Source organism: Tasmannia lanceolata, unplaced genomic scaffold (genome assembly GCF_043159265.1).
Source record: "Tasmannia lanceolata isolate RefF3 unplaced genomic scaffold, GAP_Taslan_0.1 ptg000007l, whole genome shotgun sequence".
Classification (NCBI taxonomy): Eukaryota; Viridiplantae; Streptophyta; class Magnoliopsida; order Canellales; family Winteraceae; genus Tasmannia; species Tasmannia lanceolata.
Window position 1 is genome coordinate 3,052,287 of NW_027518684.1, and position 12,940 is coordinate 3,065,226.

The window sequence follows — 12,940 nt, forward strand, 5'->3', positions numbered from 1 at the left end:
TTACATGAACTCTAGGAAGAGTTGGAATATGTTATCTACATTTCTTAAACTTGTTTATATTCTCATGTGAAGCACATGGAATCACAGTATAAGTAAATATGGGGCCAGGATCTAGCCACATGGCACAACGGATAGGGCGCAAAGGGGCAATGTTAAGATCTATGTGGGAGTTCTAATCCAATGTGGCGGGGATAGAAATTCTTGGATAAGCTGTTTTGGGGATTGGCTATCTTGTTCAGATAATTTTGTCTTGAACAAACATCTGGGATTGGCTGCCTGGCTTGTATAGTATGCCCTAACCATTGGGGCTGTTCTCGGTGTGAACGGAGGATAGCCAAAGCTTATTCAAGGATAAAATAAATCCCCGCTTGCAATTCCATAGTTAGCAAAATGCTGTTTAAAACATGGTTTTTAGCAAAAATGTGTAGATAGATGATACAGTGGGCGCCCACTTATTTCGATGATCCAAACCATTGATTTAATGGTCTCAGGGTAGATCAGTGGTGGCCCAAATATCGTATCGAGAAAATGAATGATCCTAGCCCTTTGATCTAATCAGTGTAAACTGGAGGAGGCAGAAAAGTTATATTTACCCTGGATATGTGGCCTCTATAACAGTGGAAAACAAATACCCTCGTCAATTTACCCTTTACATTGGAACAACTGAAATCAATTCAAGAAACCAATAACTGAAATCAATTCAAGAAACCAATGTATGGAGATTATTCTGAAGAAATGTTTTTCCATGAGATGGAAAAACATTTCCAAATCCATCTCCAAATCCCCCGAGAATTGAAATGTCCTAAAAATGGCGTGAGGATCAAAGGTGTGTAAATATCAGTTCCTAATAATGAAAATAGAAGCTCCTCCGAAGAATCCTCTTCTCTGCTTCAAATGGCCGTGGGATCTGAACAAAAACCCTAAAAACCCTAATCTATGCAGCTTCGAAGGTCCCTGGCTCTTCAAATCCCTACAAAACATTCCTTCTCTCGCTCTCAATCTCTTCGAATCAGCTTCCAAAGCCCTAGATCCCTCCACTGGAGCCTTCAAACCCTACCAGATCAATTTAAAAATGAAGGAGAAGAATCCTAAGAGAAAAATCTTGTCTCCGGAAGAACAAGGAGAAGCAGAGCATCGAGCCCTAGCTTCAGCGCTTGCGAGCGGGAAAGAGGCAACAGTGATCGAGTTTTATTCGCCGAAATGCAGGCTTTGTAATTCCTTGCTCGATCTCGTCATGGAATTGGAGTCGAGGAATTCCGAATGGCTCAATGTTGTCATGGCCGATGCCGAGAATGAAAAATGGTTGCCTGAGGTATTTTGAATTTTGAATTTTGGAGTAATTCCTTTCATTCTCCTCCTAAAATTTGAACTTTTTATTGCTAGTTCCTTGAATGAAGATAATGTTCTGGTGTTATAAAGCATTCACTATCGAGATTGCACTTAAAGAAATTAATCATGTTTGGTATATTTTGAATAATTTGAACTAATAATCTGATTTGTAACTGTAAAAATGATTCCCCACCAGGTCTGGATTGGAGTTAGTTTGGGGTCATGGATGAATAGGAAGTAACATTTCTCATGATCAATTGCTAAACTTCTGAGTCATAGACTCATAGGTAGGGAGTTTCTTGGTTTGTTTGAGACACTGTGAGATGTCCCTTTTTAGATTGGTGACCTTGTGAGCTTATGAGGAAGTTGCAGTGACAAATTTTATCAACTTAGAACATTGTGTTTCTCATTGTGATAAGAAATCCATCATGTGGGTGCTGCAGGTTGATTGGCGACCTTGTGAGCTTGTGAGGAAGTTGCAGTGACAAATGTTATGAACTTTGAACATTGCGTTTCTCATTGTGATAAGAAATCCATCATGTGGGTGCTGCAGGTTGATTGGAGTTGATTTGTTGCCATGAGAAATGTGTCTTCTTGCTCCAATTCCAAGTCATAGGTTAGGAAGTACGAGGATTTCTCAAAGAAGAAGAAATTATTTTGTCCAACAAGCTCTCAACATCAAATAACAAATAAGGGTAGTGTTTTTCTTCCAAACCCAACATAAAGTATTTCTATCAGATAAATAAAAAGCCTGATGGACTAAGGTACCCCTTTCTTAGGACATAAAGGTTTGCTCCCACGTAAATTTTCGTAATACATGTGTGGGGCCTATTTAAAATAGCCATAACTCAAAGAACTTATGCTATTTAGATGTAAAAAGACTCTAATGCCCCTTATGAATTAAAAGGACTCAAATAACACTCCCCCCCCCACCCCCAACCCCCCCCCCCCCCCCCCCCCCCCCCCCCCCCACACACACACACACACATCACAAGCACAACATTTACACATCAAGCCTTATATTTATTGTTTGGTTCTTATGAGTCTTCTTCTCTTAGAATGGTGGCATGTATTAGGGATGAGGTCAGGAATTTGCTCTATGGCGAGGTGTGTGGGTGGGCGTGGGTGGCGGTGTGGTGCGTGCATGCTTGCGTGAGTGGGTGGGGTAAACAATGGTTGTTATGCAATAATCAATAATTTTTATAAAGTTAAAAAAAAACCCTAAGAGATCACACAAATTGCAATTCATACTGCTTTCAATTAGTGGGTCCTTAGAACAAGTAACAAATAGAATAACAAATTTCTCCTACACCAATGTATAAAGAATCATTGTGGCACAAGCCTAGTTAAGCGGTAGGAAGCAGGTTCAGCAATAGATATCTGGTAAATGAGACATTTCAAGTTTGCAGTTCTCCATAGTTGATAAAAATTATAGTCGATCAAACAAATACATTTTATAGAAGTTTTAAAAGTGTAAAGATGGCAGTATTTGCTATACTTTTCCTGGAAGATGATGTTAAGGACATGTTTTCAGCCCATTTTTTGTCCTTAAAGTACATTTATAACCTGATGGTGTTGTTGAGAAATGCTGATTAGAATCCTTCTTTAATTTTTTCAGGGGCTGTTTGGATACTTGGATTTTAGAATCCAGGTTTTAGTTTGAAAGCCATGGCAGTCTTCCGCACTCTTAGTCTCGCTTCTCTTTAGAATCCTAGATTTTAAGTAAGAAATCCAGGTTTTAGAAATCTCTCCCCCATCCTGGGATTTCTAAAACCTGGAAACACGGGACAATCACCTACTCTCTTGCTCGACGGAAAGAAGGACGCGAAATCAGAAAGCTACGGAGTCTCCTGCTCTCGTCCCCCATCTAGGATTTTGTGGAAATCCAAGATTCTAAAATCCATGTATCCAAATGGTCCCTTAGTGTTTGGTTCCATCCATGTTTCTCCAATTGCTTGGGATATTTTATATATTGTGTTTTTTTTCTTCTTTTTTTCTTCCCCCAAGCTTTTAATTTTTCTTATTATTGTTGGTTTTTACTCCAATCACGTTAAAATAAAGGGCCGTCGTCGGCATACTAGTCCTAAAATTTTCTATAGTTTTGTGTTCTGTTTGATGGAAAGTAGATTGATCTCATTTCAAGGCTAATAAAGTCCTTTGTTCTTTAATTCATATTGTAGCCATTTCCAGACTTAGCTTTCTAGATGGAAAAAGATAAAATATATAAAGCCAATATCATTCACGTTACCAAACATATACATTGAAATAAGAAACTATGCATAAACTGATAAACATCTCAAAGCAAGAATCTGTAGCCTGACTTTTAAACCATGAACCAAAATTTTAAATTTTAGACGTTATAGAGAATGCATCCAATTCAAGAGTTATTGCAGACGTTGTAAATAGAGTGAAATGGGTGGTAATTTTACATCTTGTGGTGGACATTTTCCAAGAAAAACAAGTAAGGAGCAAGTTGTAAAGTACTGGTATAACGTCCTGTATGTGGGCATCACATTTGCTGTGCATTAAGGGGAGTATCATATGCAATTATCAACAAATGTCATAGTTTAATAATGACAGCCAATTCATTGATTTTGCAAATTAAAGAGGTTGACATGATCAAAGAGAAACGGGGTTCTTCCCTAGAGAAAACAAATCGCAGAAGCGATAGAAAATACGACCAAAACCAAATCTTTAAGCTTCAAAGAACCAAGAAAAACCGCAGTTATCTGTAGAATGTCAAGACCTAGGGTTCCTAAACAGCAAACCAGTACCAAACTCTCAAATTTTCGAGACCAACAGAGTGTTAGAATCTGTAAGCCTATTGGCACTGAGAAGGTCCATAGGGTGTTTCCACCATCATCTCTAAGGATCCCGCCTATCCCCGCCGGCCCTGGATTACCCAGGCTGGTACCATCAAAATTGAGTTTTAAGCAACCTGGGCCATAGGGACCCATTCAGGGGAAGGGGACTAATGTTGTTCATCAGAAACTTAGTACTACATAATACATGCCTAATCATTCAGGTTAAACGCATCAATTTACGCTAAATTGACTTGACGATGGTGATGGTTGTGCAACTGGCAAAGGCAAAAAAATCATCTAACTTGCCTTTCAAGCTCCATAGTGATGATTATTGTTGGTAGGTCATGTGTGCTCATCTTATGGATCTCATTCCATGCATTTTTAATGTCTCATAAACTTCACAGTTTACCATTTATCTTATTTTTAGACAATTTTTTCTTTATCCTTATTTTTTCCTGTGCTATGAGCTTGTGCTTGTGCATACTTTGTCACATACACATAAAAGAAGAAAAATATGGGCTCATACATACATGAACAATTTTATAAAGTAATTGGTGGGAAATTTAAACTGATCTGTTTCTGTGGTTCTTTTTTATGTCTATGTAGCTTCTCCACTATGATATCAAGTATGTTCCTTGCTTTGTTCTATTGGACAAATACGGAATAGCTCTGGCGAAGACAGGTATTCCAACTAGTCGGCTCCATGTAATTGCAGGTCTATCTCATCTGCTCCAAATCAAGCAACCACCAAAAAACAAAGGCAATGGTTTACCTTGACCATGTTTCCCAAAACAAAATTGTAAGATCTTTGTAAGTTTAAGTTAAACATGGTTTATTCTTAGCTACACCTTATGCATACACCATCTTCTGAACGTAGAACATGATGATGGAGAAAATTGTGACAAATCGTGTAGTCAATGTGATGGTCCTATGTCTAAGTCTTTAAACTAACCCTGAGTTTGGAATCACAAACTGTTTGCGTTGTTGCTTACTTGCTTGAGTATTTGATGGATATTTTTGCGAACATTGATTTGCAAAACCCATGCATACTAGACTAGGGTTTATCCCTTCTTGGTTTTTCTCCTCTCAACTGTATTTTCTCAAGCCCCCTTCTGAGATGTAGTGATGTAGCTCCCACGTGAAATGGAAGTAGAGTGGGGTGAAAATGGGTGTTTGGTTATTAAAAAAAAATCTGAAGGGAAGTGAAGTGTATTAGGTGGTGTCAGGGCTTTTCAAGCTTTTCCTTGCAATATTTTATTTTCTGCTTTGTTGGGGCAAGATTATAACAGGTAATTTTTTTTACCACGTGGTCCAACAGGAAACTCCGCCTGTGTTGTTCACAGCCCGTCCCAAGCCAGGATAAAGGAGGAGGGTTGGCGTCAGGTTGGCAGCCGGCCGAAAAACTTTGCCACTCTTCTATGAAATGAATCTTATAGCTGACCCCAACTAGTTTGGAACAAAGGCTTTGTTGAGTTTAGTTTAGAGTGAGACGTCCAGCAGGAATCCCGTTTCACATTCGACACTACTAGTTATGAGGAAAAAAGGGGTGAAAATTTAAGTTTTCGGCGACTTTCCTTGGGTCTCTCTAGGAGGAAAGCAACCATATGGACCCCAAGAGTTGAAGTATCATATGATACGTGAAATGCAGTCTCTGAATATTATTGAGATTTTTCTCCTCCCAACTGCAATTACGAAGTAAAAATTGAACAGATTTGGTTCAAGCTATCGCTTTCTGTGCGTTAGACAAAGAAAGTTTAGAAATAATTTTCCTTTCCAAACTTCTCCATAAAATTCTTACAATCTAAACAAGGCCATAGGCCACCTGTTGTTATAATGTTATCCCATTACATTATACTACGTACCTCTACACTTGATTTTATGCCACTGTTCTTTAGAAATATGTAAGACTATTGCCATGGCAGCCACGAAAGTTTTTACCATGGAATATTAGTTTATCAAATGGTGGTAGGAGAGCCAAGGAGGGTGGAGAGGGAGAGACTTAAGAGGGAGAGAGACGAGAGGATGAGAAGTAGCTGAAAAATAAAGAAAAGAAAAACTCGACTCAAAATATAGTTTTTGTTTTCCTTATGTTTCAGCTTCGCATTATCTGCTTCCCTGTGCAATCTCATTTCTCTTAGGGGCCATTTGGATAAGCGGATTTAGAATCCAGGTTTTAAGTTTGAAAACAGTGTAAAAGAGGGTTCATGATCAAGCTGCTACTGCTGTCCTGGCAGTGTTTCTTGGATTTTAAGTGAGAAATTCAAATTTCTAAAACCTGAAAATATGGGAGGATATGCTACTCGCTTGCTGACGGAAAGAAGGGTGAGAAGTAAAAAATGAGTAAAAAACGACAGCCGAACACGGCCCACTTTCCACAGTTTCTTGGGCATTCGTCGGAAACCTTGAAAACAAAAAACCATGTAATTTTACCTTTATCAAGCATGAGGAGGACGTGGGAGTGAGCGGGGAGCGTGCGAAGCTCCTAAAAACCAAGAAAACAAAAACAATTCTAAATCAGAATTTTGTTTTCTTTAGTTTTTAGAGAATTTTTTTAAGCCGTCTGTACCTGGCCCACTCAATTCTCTCCCTCTCCTTCCTTATCAGTTCCGTGGAGTAATTTTTGCTGATTGTCAAACATCATCTCTGTAAACAGAGTATTCCACAAATTTTATTTTCATGGTTGCCAAATATGCCGGTAGTTGATGCAACCTAATAGTAACATAGTCAAAATAAATTTTTTCATGGAATTCACATTTTTGTTCTTTTGGTAAAATTTTCATTTGAATTTCACTAAAAGATAAATAACACCTTTCTCCAACAGCTTAAGCTTTTGGAGAGGTTGGTAAGTTAACTAGATTTCACTAATTCTTGGATGATTTACAATGAGTGTTTTTATAGAACACTCAAATGATAAACATAGCAAAAGAATAAGACAATTATGGAAAGACACTATCCTAATCTAATTCACTTGCCTACTCTAACCCAACCAACCAATATAGCCTAATCAAATCAAATCTTCTAATCTCAGAATATTTGATCTTGATTTGATTTCATTATCTAATATGCCTCCTTAAACGTATATGGATTGAAAATCAATATACGCTTGATTACAATAGATATCTCCAAAAAGAAATATAAACAATTTGTAAATTTTGATGCACATTGTCACAATTGATGTCTGTTTGATGTATGTTGCCGATATTGCTGAAGATGATTGTCGCATGTTGTTGAAAAATGTGCCGCATGAAGATAAGCCACGAAGAGCTTCAATGAACTGGATTTGACTCAAGCCTGAATGAGCGTGTCATATTTAGGCAGATTTTGAATACCGAACCTTCTGGAAATGGGTCGCTATGGACCATTGCTGGAATGGGCAAGAAATGGGTCAACATGGACCAATGTCGGAATCGGCAAGAGATGGGTGAGTATGGACCAATGCCGGAATGGGCAAGAAATGAGTCCCTATGGACGAATGCCGGAATGGGCAAGAAATAGGTCACAATGAACCAATGCCGGAATGGGCAACAAAGATGAGAAGAAGAAAAAAACAAAGAGGTGGGCGGCAACTAGCGGCAAAACGATGACAAAAAATATCAGCTACATTGAGAAAACTGGTGGGATGTAGAAGAGATTCTAATTTCTAAGAAAAGCAAGACAACTGGGTGCCATTATGGATAGTTGGAGATGGGGTTTGTGGCCAAAGGAATGGGTGTGAAATGAGGGGATTGAACTCTCCCTTATCTAATCAAATCACAACAGCAAGTCATTTACATAAATAACAGAGGAATGGGTTTTTAAGATCATGTGGCATGCTTTGCCTTTGCCCTTCACCGTGCATAGAAATGGAGGTCATGAGATGGACGACTATTTGTAGGAACCAGGATCAAAACAGGGGAATGAGACAAGGTACACTCAAGACTTCGAAACAAGAGATGGAAGGAGAAGACACTATTGTCTAATGCAGCCGGACGGATGGCGGTGTTGCTATCGTTGTGCTTATGGCGAGGTTGGATCGACCCGCTCTGATACCATGATAAATTCTGAGATTTCACTAATTCTTGGATGATTTACATTAAGCACAAGGAGTGTTTTTAAAGAACACTCAAATGATAAACATAGTAAGAGAATAAGACAATTATGGAAAGACATTGTCCCAATCTAATTCACTTGCCTAATCTAACCCAACCAACCAATATAGCCTAATCAAATCAAATCTTCTAATATCAAAATATTTGATCTTGATTTGATTTCATTCTCTAATATTTCACGTGAAATTTTACTTCACTGTTATGGCAAATAATTAGGATGCAACTCGGATTGGGTTCAACCTGAAAAAATCACAGGTTAGGCTGTGTTTGAGTTGGGTTCGGGTTGAGGTGTCGGGTTAACCTAACCTGCCATCAAAACCAGACATTTACAAATTATTTTTTTTACCATTTTTCTGTTTTCTTTTTATAGAACATAAAACCTAAAGAGGGAAGATATCACCGTAACCGGGTCAACCCTACCAACCCGACTCAACCTGACCCAAATTGGTAAATCAGGTCGTAAATCAGGTGGGGTTCGGGTTAAGATATTAATTTTTCAGGTTGGGTTAGCCTTCATCGGGTTGAGTCAGGTCAGGTCGGGTCGGGTCGAGTTTGGGTTGACAGTTTCGGGTTGGCCTCAACTCGACCCAACCCGACCCTAGTTGCACCTCTCTACAATCAAATTCTCTCATTTTTCACTTCCCATTTCCACATTTCCACGGCAACCAAACGGATCGTCAAAATCAGTCTTTGTCGGAAACAACAGGTTATAAAGAGAAGACGGCGTGCACCTACTAATTTCGTAGCCTTGCAATCTTTTTCCATTTCATTTCACCTCTCGTCTCAAAAGTCAAAACCTCCTGCTCCCGAAAGGGTTTCTCCCAAATCCTAACCCTAACCCTAACCCTAATCTCCACTTCCTCTCCTCCCAAATATCTTTCCGGATCCTCCATGGATTTCTTCAAATCCGTATTCTCCGATGACCTAGAACCCTCACTTACTCAGAAATCCAAATCCGAATCTCCAACAAACCCTAACCCTAACCCCAACCCTAATTTCTCTAGAGAAGTAGAAGACAGACTCGAAGCAGATCCAGGCCAAAAAATCCAATTCAATGAACAAAACCCTAACCCTAACCCTAATTCATCTGGTGGTGGTGGTGGTTGGGGATTTGGTGGGCTGATCAAAACCTTTGCTTCAAAATCTGAATCGATTCTCGAAACGTACCGCCGCGATCTCGAGGAATTCAGGTGTGGGCTGAAGAAAGAAACGGTGGTGATCCGTGAGGTGGCGAGCCGTGTTGTGAAAGAACTCCCATACTCGCTAGAGACGGGTGCTTCTGTTGCACAGGAATCGATCGAATCCGTTGGGCAGGCGATCGACGAATACGGAAGCTCCGTCTGGCGTGGGACCACTGATATCATCTCAGATATCACCCATGGTAAGGACTCGATCCTCTTTGTTGGAGTATAAATGATTAAATAACACCAACACTAACTCCTTTAGCTTTTGGAGTAATTGGTTGCGATTTCACATGGTATCAGAGCTATTGCCTCATGGCAGGTCTTGAATTCAAAACCCAACTAACTCTTCAAGGCCCTGTTTGGATTGCAAGAAAACATTTCTGATGGAGTTTTTCTTTCACCATTTAGAGGGAAATTATGTGATTATGGTTAATTTAGAGTTATATCATCACAAAGAGGAATGCTAGACTCACAGGTGCCCTCACAAAAAAGGAGTAAAAGGGTGCCCCCATATGTCAATATTGGCATATGGGGGCGCCCTTTTACCCTTTTGTTTTAAGGGCGCCTGTGAGTCTCGCATTCCTCCATCATAAATTAAAGGTCCCTCTAAATAAAAATTGAATAGGGTTGGTTTGAATTATCTTTTTAGGTGTGTATAAAAGGTTGGACATTTTAGAAGTATTTCCCTTTCCAATTTTTTTTCCACAAAATTCTTGCAATCCAAACAGGGCCTAATATTGAAAATGAGTTCAAAACCAAACAACTCCTTAATATTAAAAGTCCACGTGCACGGCCAACTCGAAAGAGGGGCCACATGTGCCACGTGCACACCCAACCCAAAAGAGGGGCCACATGTGCCACGTGCACACCCAACCCAAAAGAGGGGCCACATGTGCCACGTGTATAGCCAACCCGCTTTTAGCCAACCCAAAAAAGCAGGTTCACACGTGAGGGGGACTGTTGAAGTATAAATGATTAAATAACACGAACGCTAACAGCTTAAGCTTTTGGAGTAATTGGTTGTTTCACACTGCAGATCATGATAGTGATTCTTCTGATGCTCAGAATGTTAGTAGTTCGACTTTGAATTCGAAACGGTATAGTAGATTCGAAGCACAGGTTGTTGGAATTCAGTCGGATTCAAATACTTACTGCGAGGAACCGGATGATTTGGATGATTTTAAGCAATGGAAATTGGGGTTTTCATTGGCAGAGAAGGGGGAGGAGATTATGAATCTCTGCAGTGAGAATGCGGTTGTGGAAGGGATGTTTAGTAATCTTGTTCCGAATGTTGTTGATCACGAGATGTTTTGGACTAGGTATTTTTATAGAGTTCACAAGCTCAAGCAGGTGGAGGATGCTAGGGCTAACCTTGTAAAGAGGGCAATTTCAAGGGAAAATGAAGAGGAATTAAGTTGGGAGGTCGATGATGACGAAGAAGAGACTAATGTCTTGGAGTCAAAGAATGATTTGCCTGAAAACAGAGAGTTGGAGAAGGAAGAGAAACCTATTGATGTGCTGCAGGTTGAGCCTGCTCAGGTTGTTGCTGATACAGAGGAGAAAAGTTCTGATAGCAAACCTAGCGATAAGAACTCTGTTGCAAAACCCACTAGCAGTCAAGAGTCTAATGGGAAATTGCTGTCGGAAGGAAAGGCAGAACTTGCTGGAACAACTAGTGATGATTCAGTGGAAAAATCCAATGATAAGATGTTTTTGAAAGGGAAATCGGATCCTGGTGAGTTGAGTAAGCATAGTGATTTCTCAGTTGTGTCGAGCCAACCATCGGTTCAGGAGGATGATGACCTTGGGTGGGATGAAATTGAAGATCTTGGTAGCAGTGATGAGAATAAAGTGACTTCTGGTGGAAGCCCAACTAGGGTTGATTTTTGCAAGCGTCTAAGTGCTGCTGATGAAGAGGAGGATCTGACTTGGGACATTGAAGATGATGAGCCTGTTAAACAGTGATCCTAAGATAGAAAACGGTATAAAATTTATTCAAATATGTTCCCCTTTTCCACTTCCACTTTTTTATTCTTGTGTTTCATTTGCAAGTGTGTACTTGCATAGTTCAATAATCATTGTTAGGTCACTTTGCGTGCTTTATTATGTAAATAATTTTCTGTATCTCTCAACAATTTCTACGTGAAGCAATTCCATCCCTGGATGTCATTTCTTTCTTGTATCGTACTTTGTTTGAAATGTGACTGTTGTACGATATACCTTTCTAATGATTACATTGTTCCTGTGGTGTTTTGGTTGGTGCTCTGTGATTTATTTTAGTGTTGCAATTTAAGCAAATAACTGTTTTTATTTTATTTTTTATGACATCAAATAACTGTTATTGTTAAGCTGTTTTAGTTAACCTTAATCTATTATGCATTCTTTTCAGTGCGTCATATTAAATCTCAGGATTGATGGTATTCAATTTACTTTGAGCTGCTCCTTTCAGTTTGGTGTGAATTTTGAAGTTCTGTTGTGACTCTAAGTCTAATTGTAATTAGGGAACGGATGTCTACCAAAATGAGGGGTGTAAGTATCAAAATAAAGGGTGTAAAAGGATGTTATAGCAAGACAAGTTATTCTCGAATAGAATAATCAAAAGCCGTCTCTTCCTTCAGCAATCAAAACGTTAAGTAGATGTTGAAGAATCTCATTCAAGCAGATGTTGAAGAATTCAATGATTGCGTCTTTGATTGTGCTCTTGCCGAAGTCCGTTCAGTGGGGCACTTCTACTCGTGGTCTAACTGCTCAAACACTGGTACTCTGAAGCTCAGGAGGCTTGATCGTTGCCTGGTAAATGAGGAATGGCTCTGCAATTTCCCTCTTACCTTGGCTAACACTAACTACAAAAACTCTGGGCTTTCTGATCACTCTCTCCTCATTGTTCAGATAGGCCAAGAAAATGCTAAAAGGAAAACTCCCTTCAGGTTCCTAAATATGTGGTTAGATGATCTTTCACTCTATGAGGTTGTTGAGAAAGGTTGGGCCACCAACATTAAAGGTAATCCCATGTTCAGAGTGGTAAAAAAGCTTAAAGCAGTAAAAGAGAGCATCAAGACCTGGAATAGGAACATTTTTGGTAGGGTTGATAATCAACTTCCCATTGCCAAACTCGACCTTGATAACATTCAAACCCAGCTAGCTTCTGACCCTGCAAATTCCCTTCTGAAATCCAAAGAATTTGAAGCCAAGCAGAATGTCGTCTCCCTCTCCAACTTAGAGGAATCCCTCCTCAGGCAAAAAGCCAGAATTAGTTGGCTTAACCTGGGAGATTCCAACTTTGCTTTTTTTCATGTAGCTTTAAAAACTAGAAGAAATCACAACAGCATCCAAGCCCTCTCCTCCCCTGATGGCACAATCTCTTCTGATCCAGATCAAATTTCAAATTCCCTGGTTCTTTTCTTTCAAAACCTTTTAAACAAACATAAGAACCTCATTCCCCCAGCTCAGAAATTCCTGAACCCATAACCAAACTCCTTCCAACCCAGTATTCCCACCTGGTCAGACCTATTACCCAAGATGAAATAGAATTTGT

The 12,940-nt window shown here is 39.5% G+C and overlaps 3 protein-coding genes across 5 annotated transcripts; all 3 read left to right on the forward strand.

Annotated features, from left to right (window-relative positions):
• Positions 1–784: 784 nt before the first annotated feature.
• On the forward strand, positions 785–5,700 carry LOC143880798 (Thioredoxin superfamily protein). 2 transcript variants are annotated; one of them, XM_077383780.1, is made up of 3 exons: positions 785–1,312; positions 4,740–4,932; positions 5,452–5,700. In XM_077383780.1, exons 1-2 carry the CDS (start codon positions 851–853, stop codon positions 4,908–4,910), a joined length of 633 nt encoding a protein of 210 aa, XP_077239895.1. In that variant the 5' UTR covers positions 785–850; the 3' UTR covers positions 4,911–4,932; positions 5,452–5,700. The 2 variants fall into 2 exon arrangements, with proteins under 2 accessions (XP_077239895.1, XP_077239894.1); XM_077383779.1 differs by lacking the exon at positions 5,452–5,700 and having other exon boundaries at positions 4,740–5,124.
• Positions 5,701–8,879: 3,179 nt separating this feature from the next.
• On the forward strand, positions 8,880–12,042 carry LOC143881444 (uncharacterized). 2 transcript variants are annotated; one of them, XM_077384512.1, is made up of 3 exons: positions 8,880–9,602; positions 10,442–11,387; positions 11,907–12,042. In XM_077384512.1, the coding sequence occupies exons 1-2, from the start codon at positions 9,113–9,115 to the stop codon at positions 11,368–11,370; spliced, it is 1,419 nt and encodes a 472-aa protein (XP_077240627.1). In that variant the 5' UTR covers positions 8,880–9,112; the 3' UTR covers positions 11,371–11,387; positions 11,907–12,042. The 2 variants fall into 2 exon arrangements, with proteins under 2 accessions (XP_077240627.1, XP_077240626.1); XM_077384511.1 differs by lacking the exon at positions 11,907–12,042 and having other exon boundaries at positions 8,881–9,602; positions 10,442–11,585.
• On the forward strand, positions 12,043–12,873 carry LOC143881251 (uncharacterized). Its single transcript, XM_077384239.1, has one exon. It carries the CDS (start codon positions 12,043–12,045, stop codon positions 12,871–12,873), a length of 831 nt encoding a protein of 276 aa, XP_077240354.1.
• The last annotated feature ends 67 nt before the right edge of the window (positions 12,874–12,940 follow it).

Excerpts from the sequence above, each read along its gene's own strand:
- LOC143880798 (XM_077383780.1), top strand. The coding sequence starts at position 851 with ATGAAAATAGAAGCTCCTCCGAAGAATCCTCTTCTCTGCTTCAAATGG. Across the intron at positions 1,313-4,739 it reads ATGAAAAATGGTTGCCTGAG|CTTCTCCACTATGATATCAA; the intron begins GTATTTTGAATT and ends ATGTCTATGTAG.
- LOC143881444 (XM_077384512.1), top strand. The coding sequence starts at position 9,113 with ATGGATTTCTTCAAATCCGTATTCTCCGATGACCTAGAACCCTCACTT. Across the intron at positions 9,603-10,441 it reads CATCTCAGATATCACCCATG|ATCATGATAGTGATTCTTCT; the intron begins GTAAGGACTCGA and ends TTCACACTGCAG.
- LOC143881251 (XM_077384239.1), top strand. The coding sequence starts at position 12,043 with ATGTTGAAGAATCTCATTCAAGCAGATGTTGAAGAATTCAATGATTGC.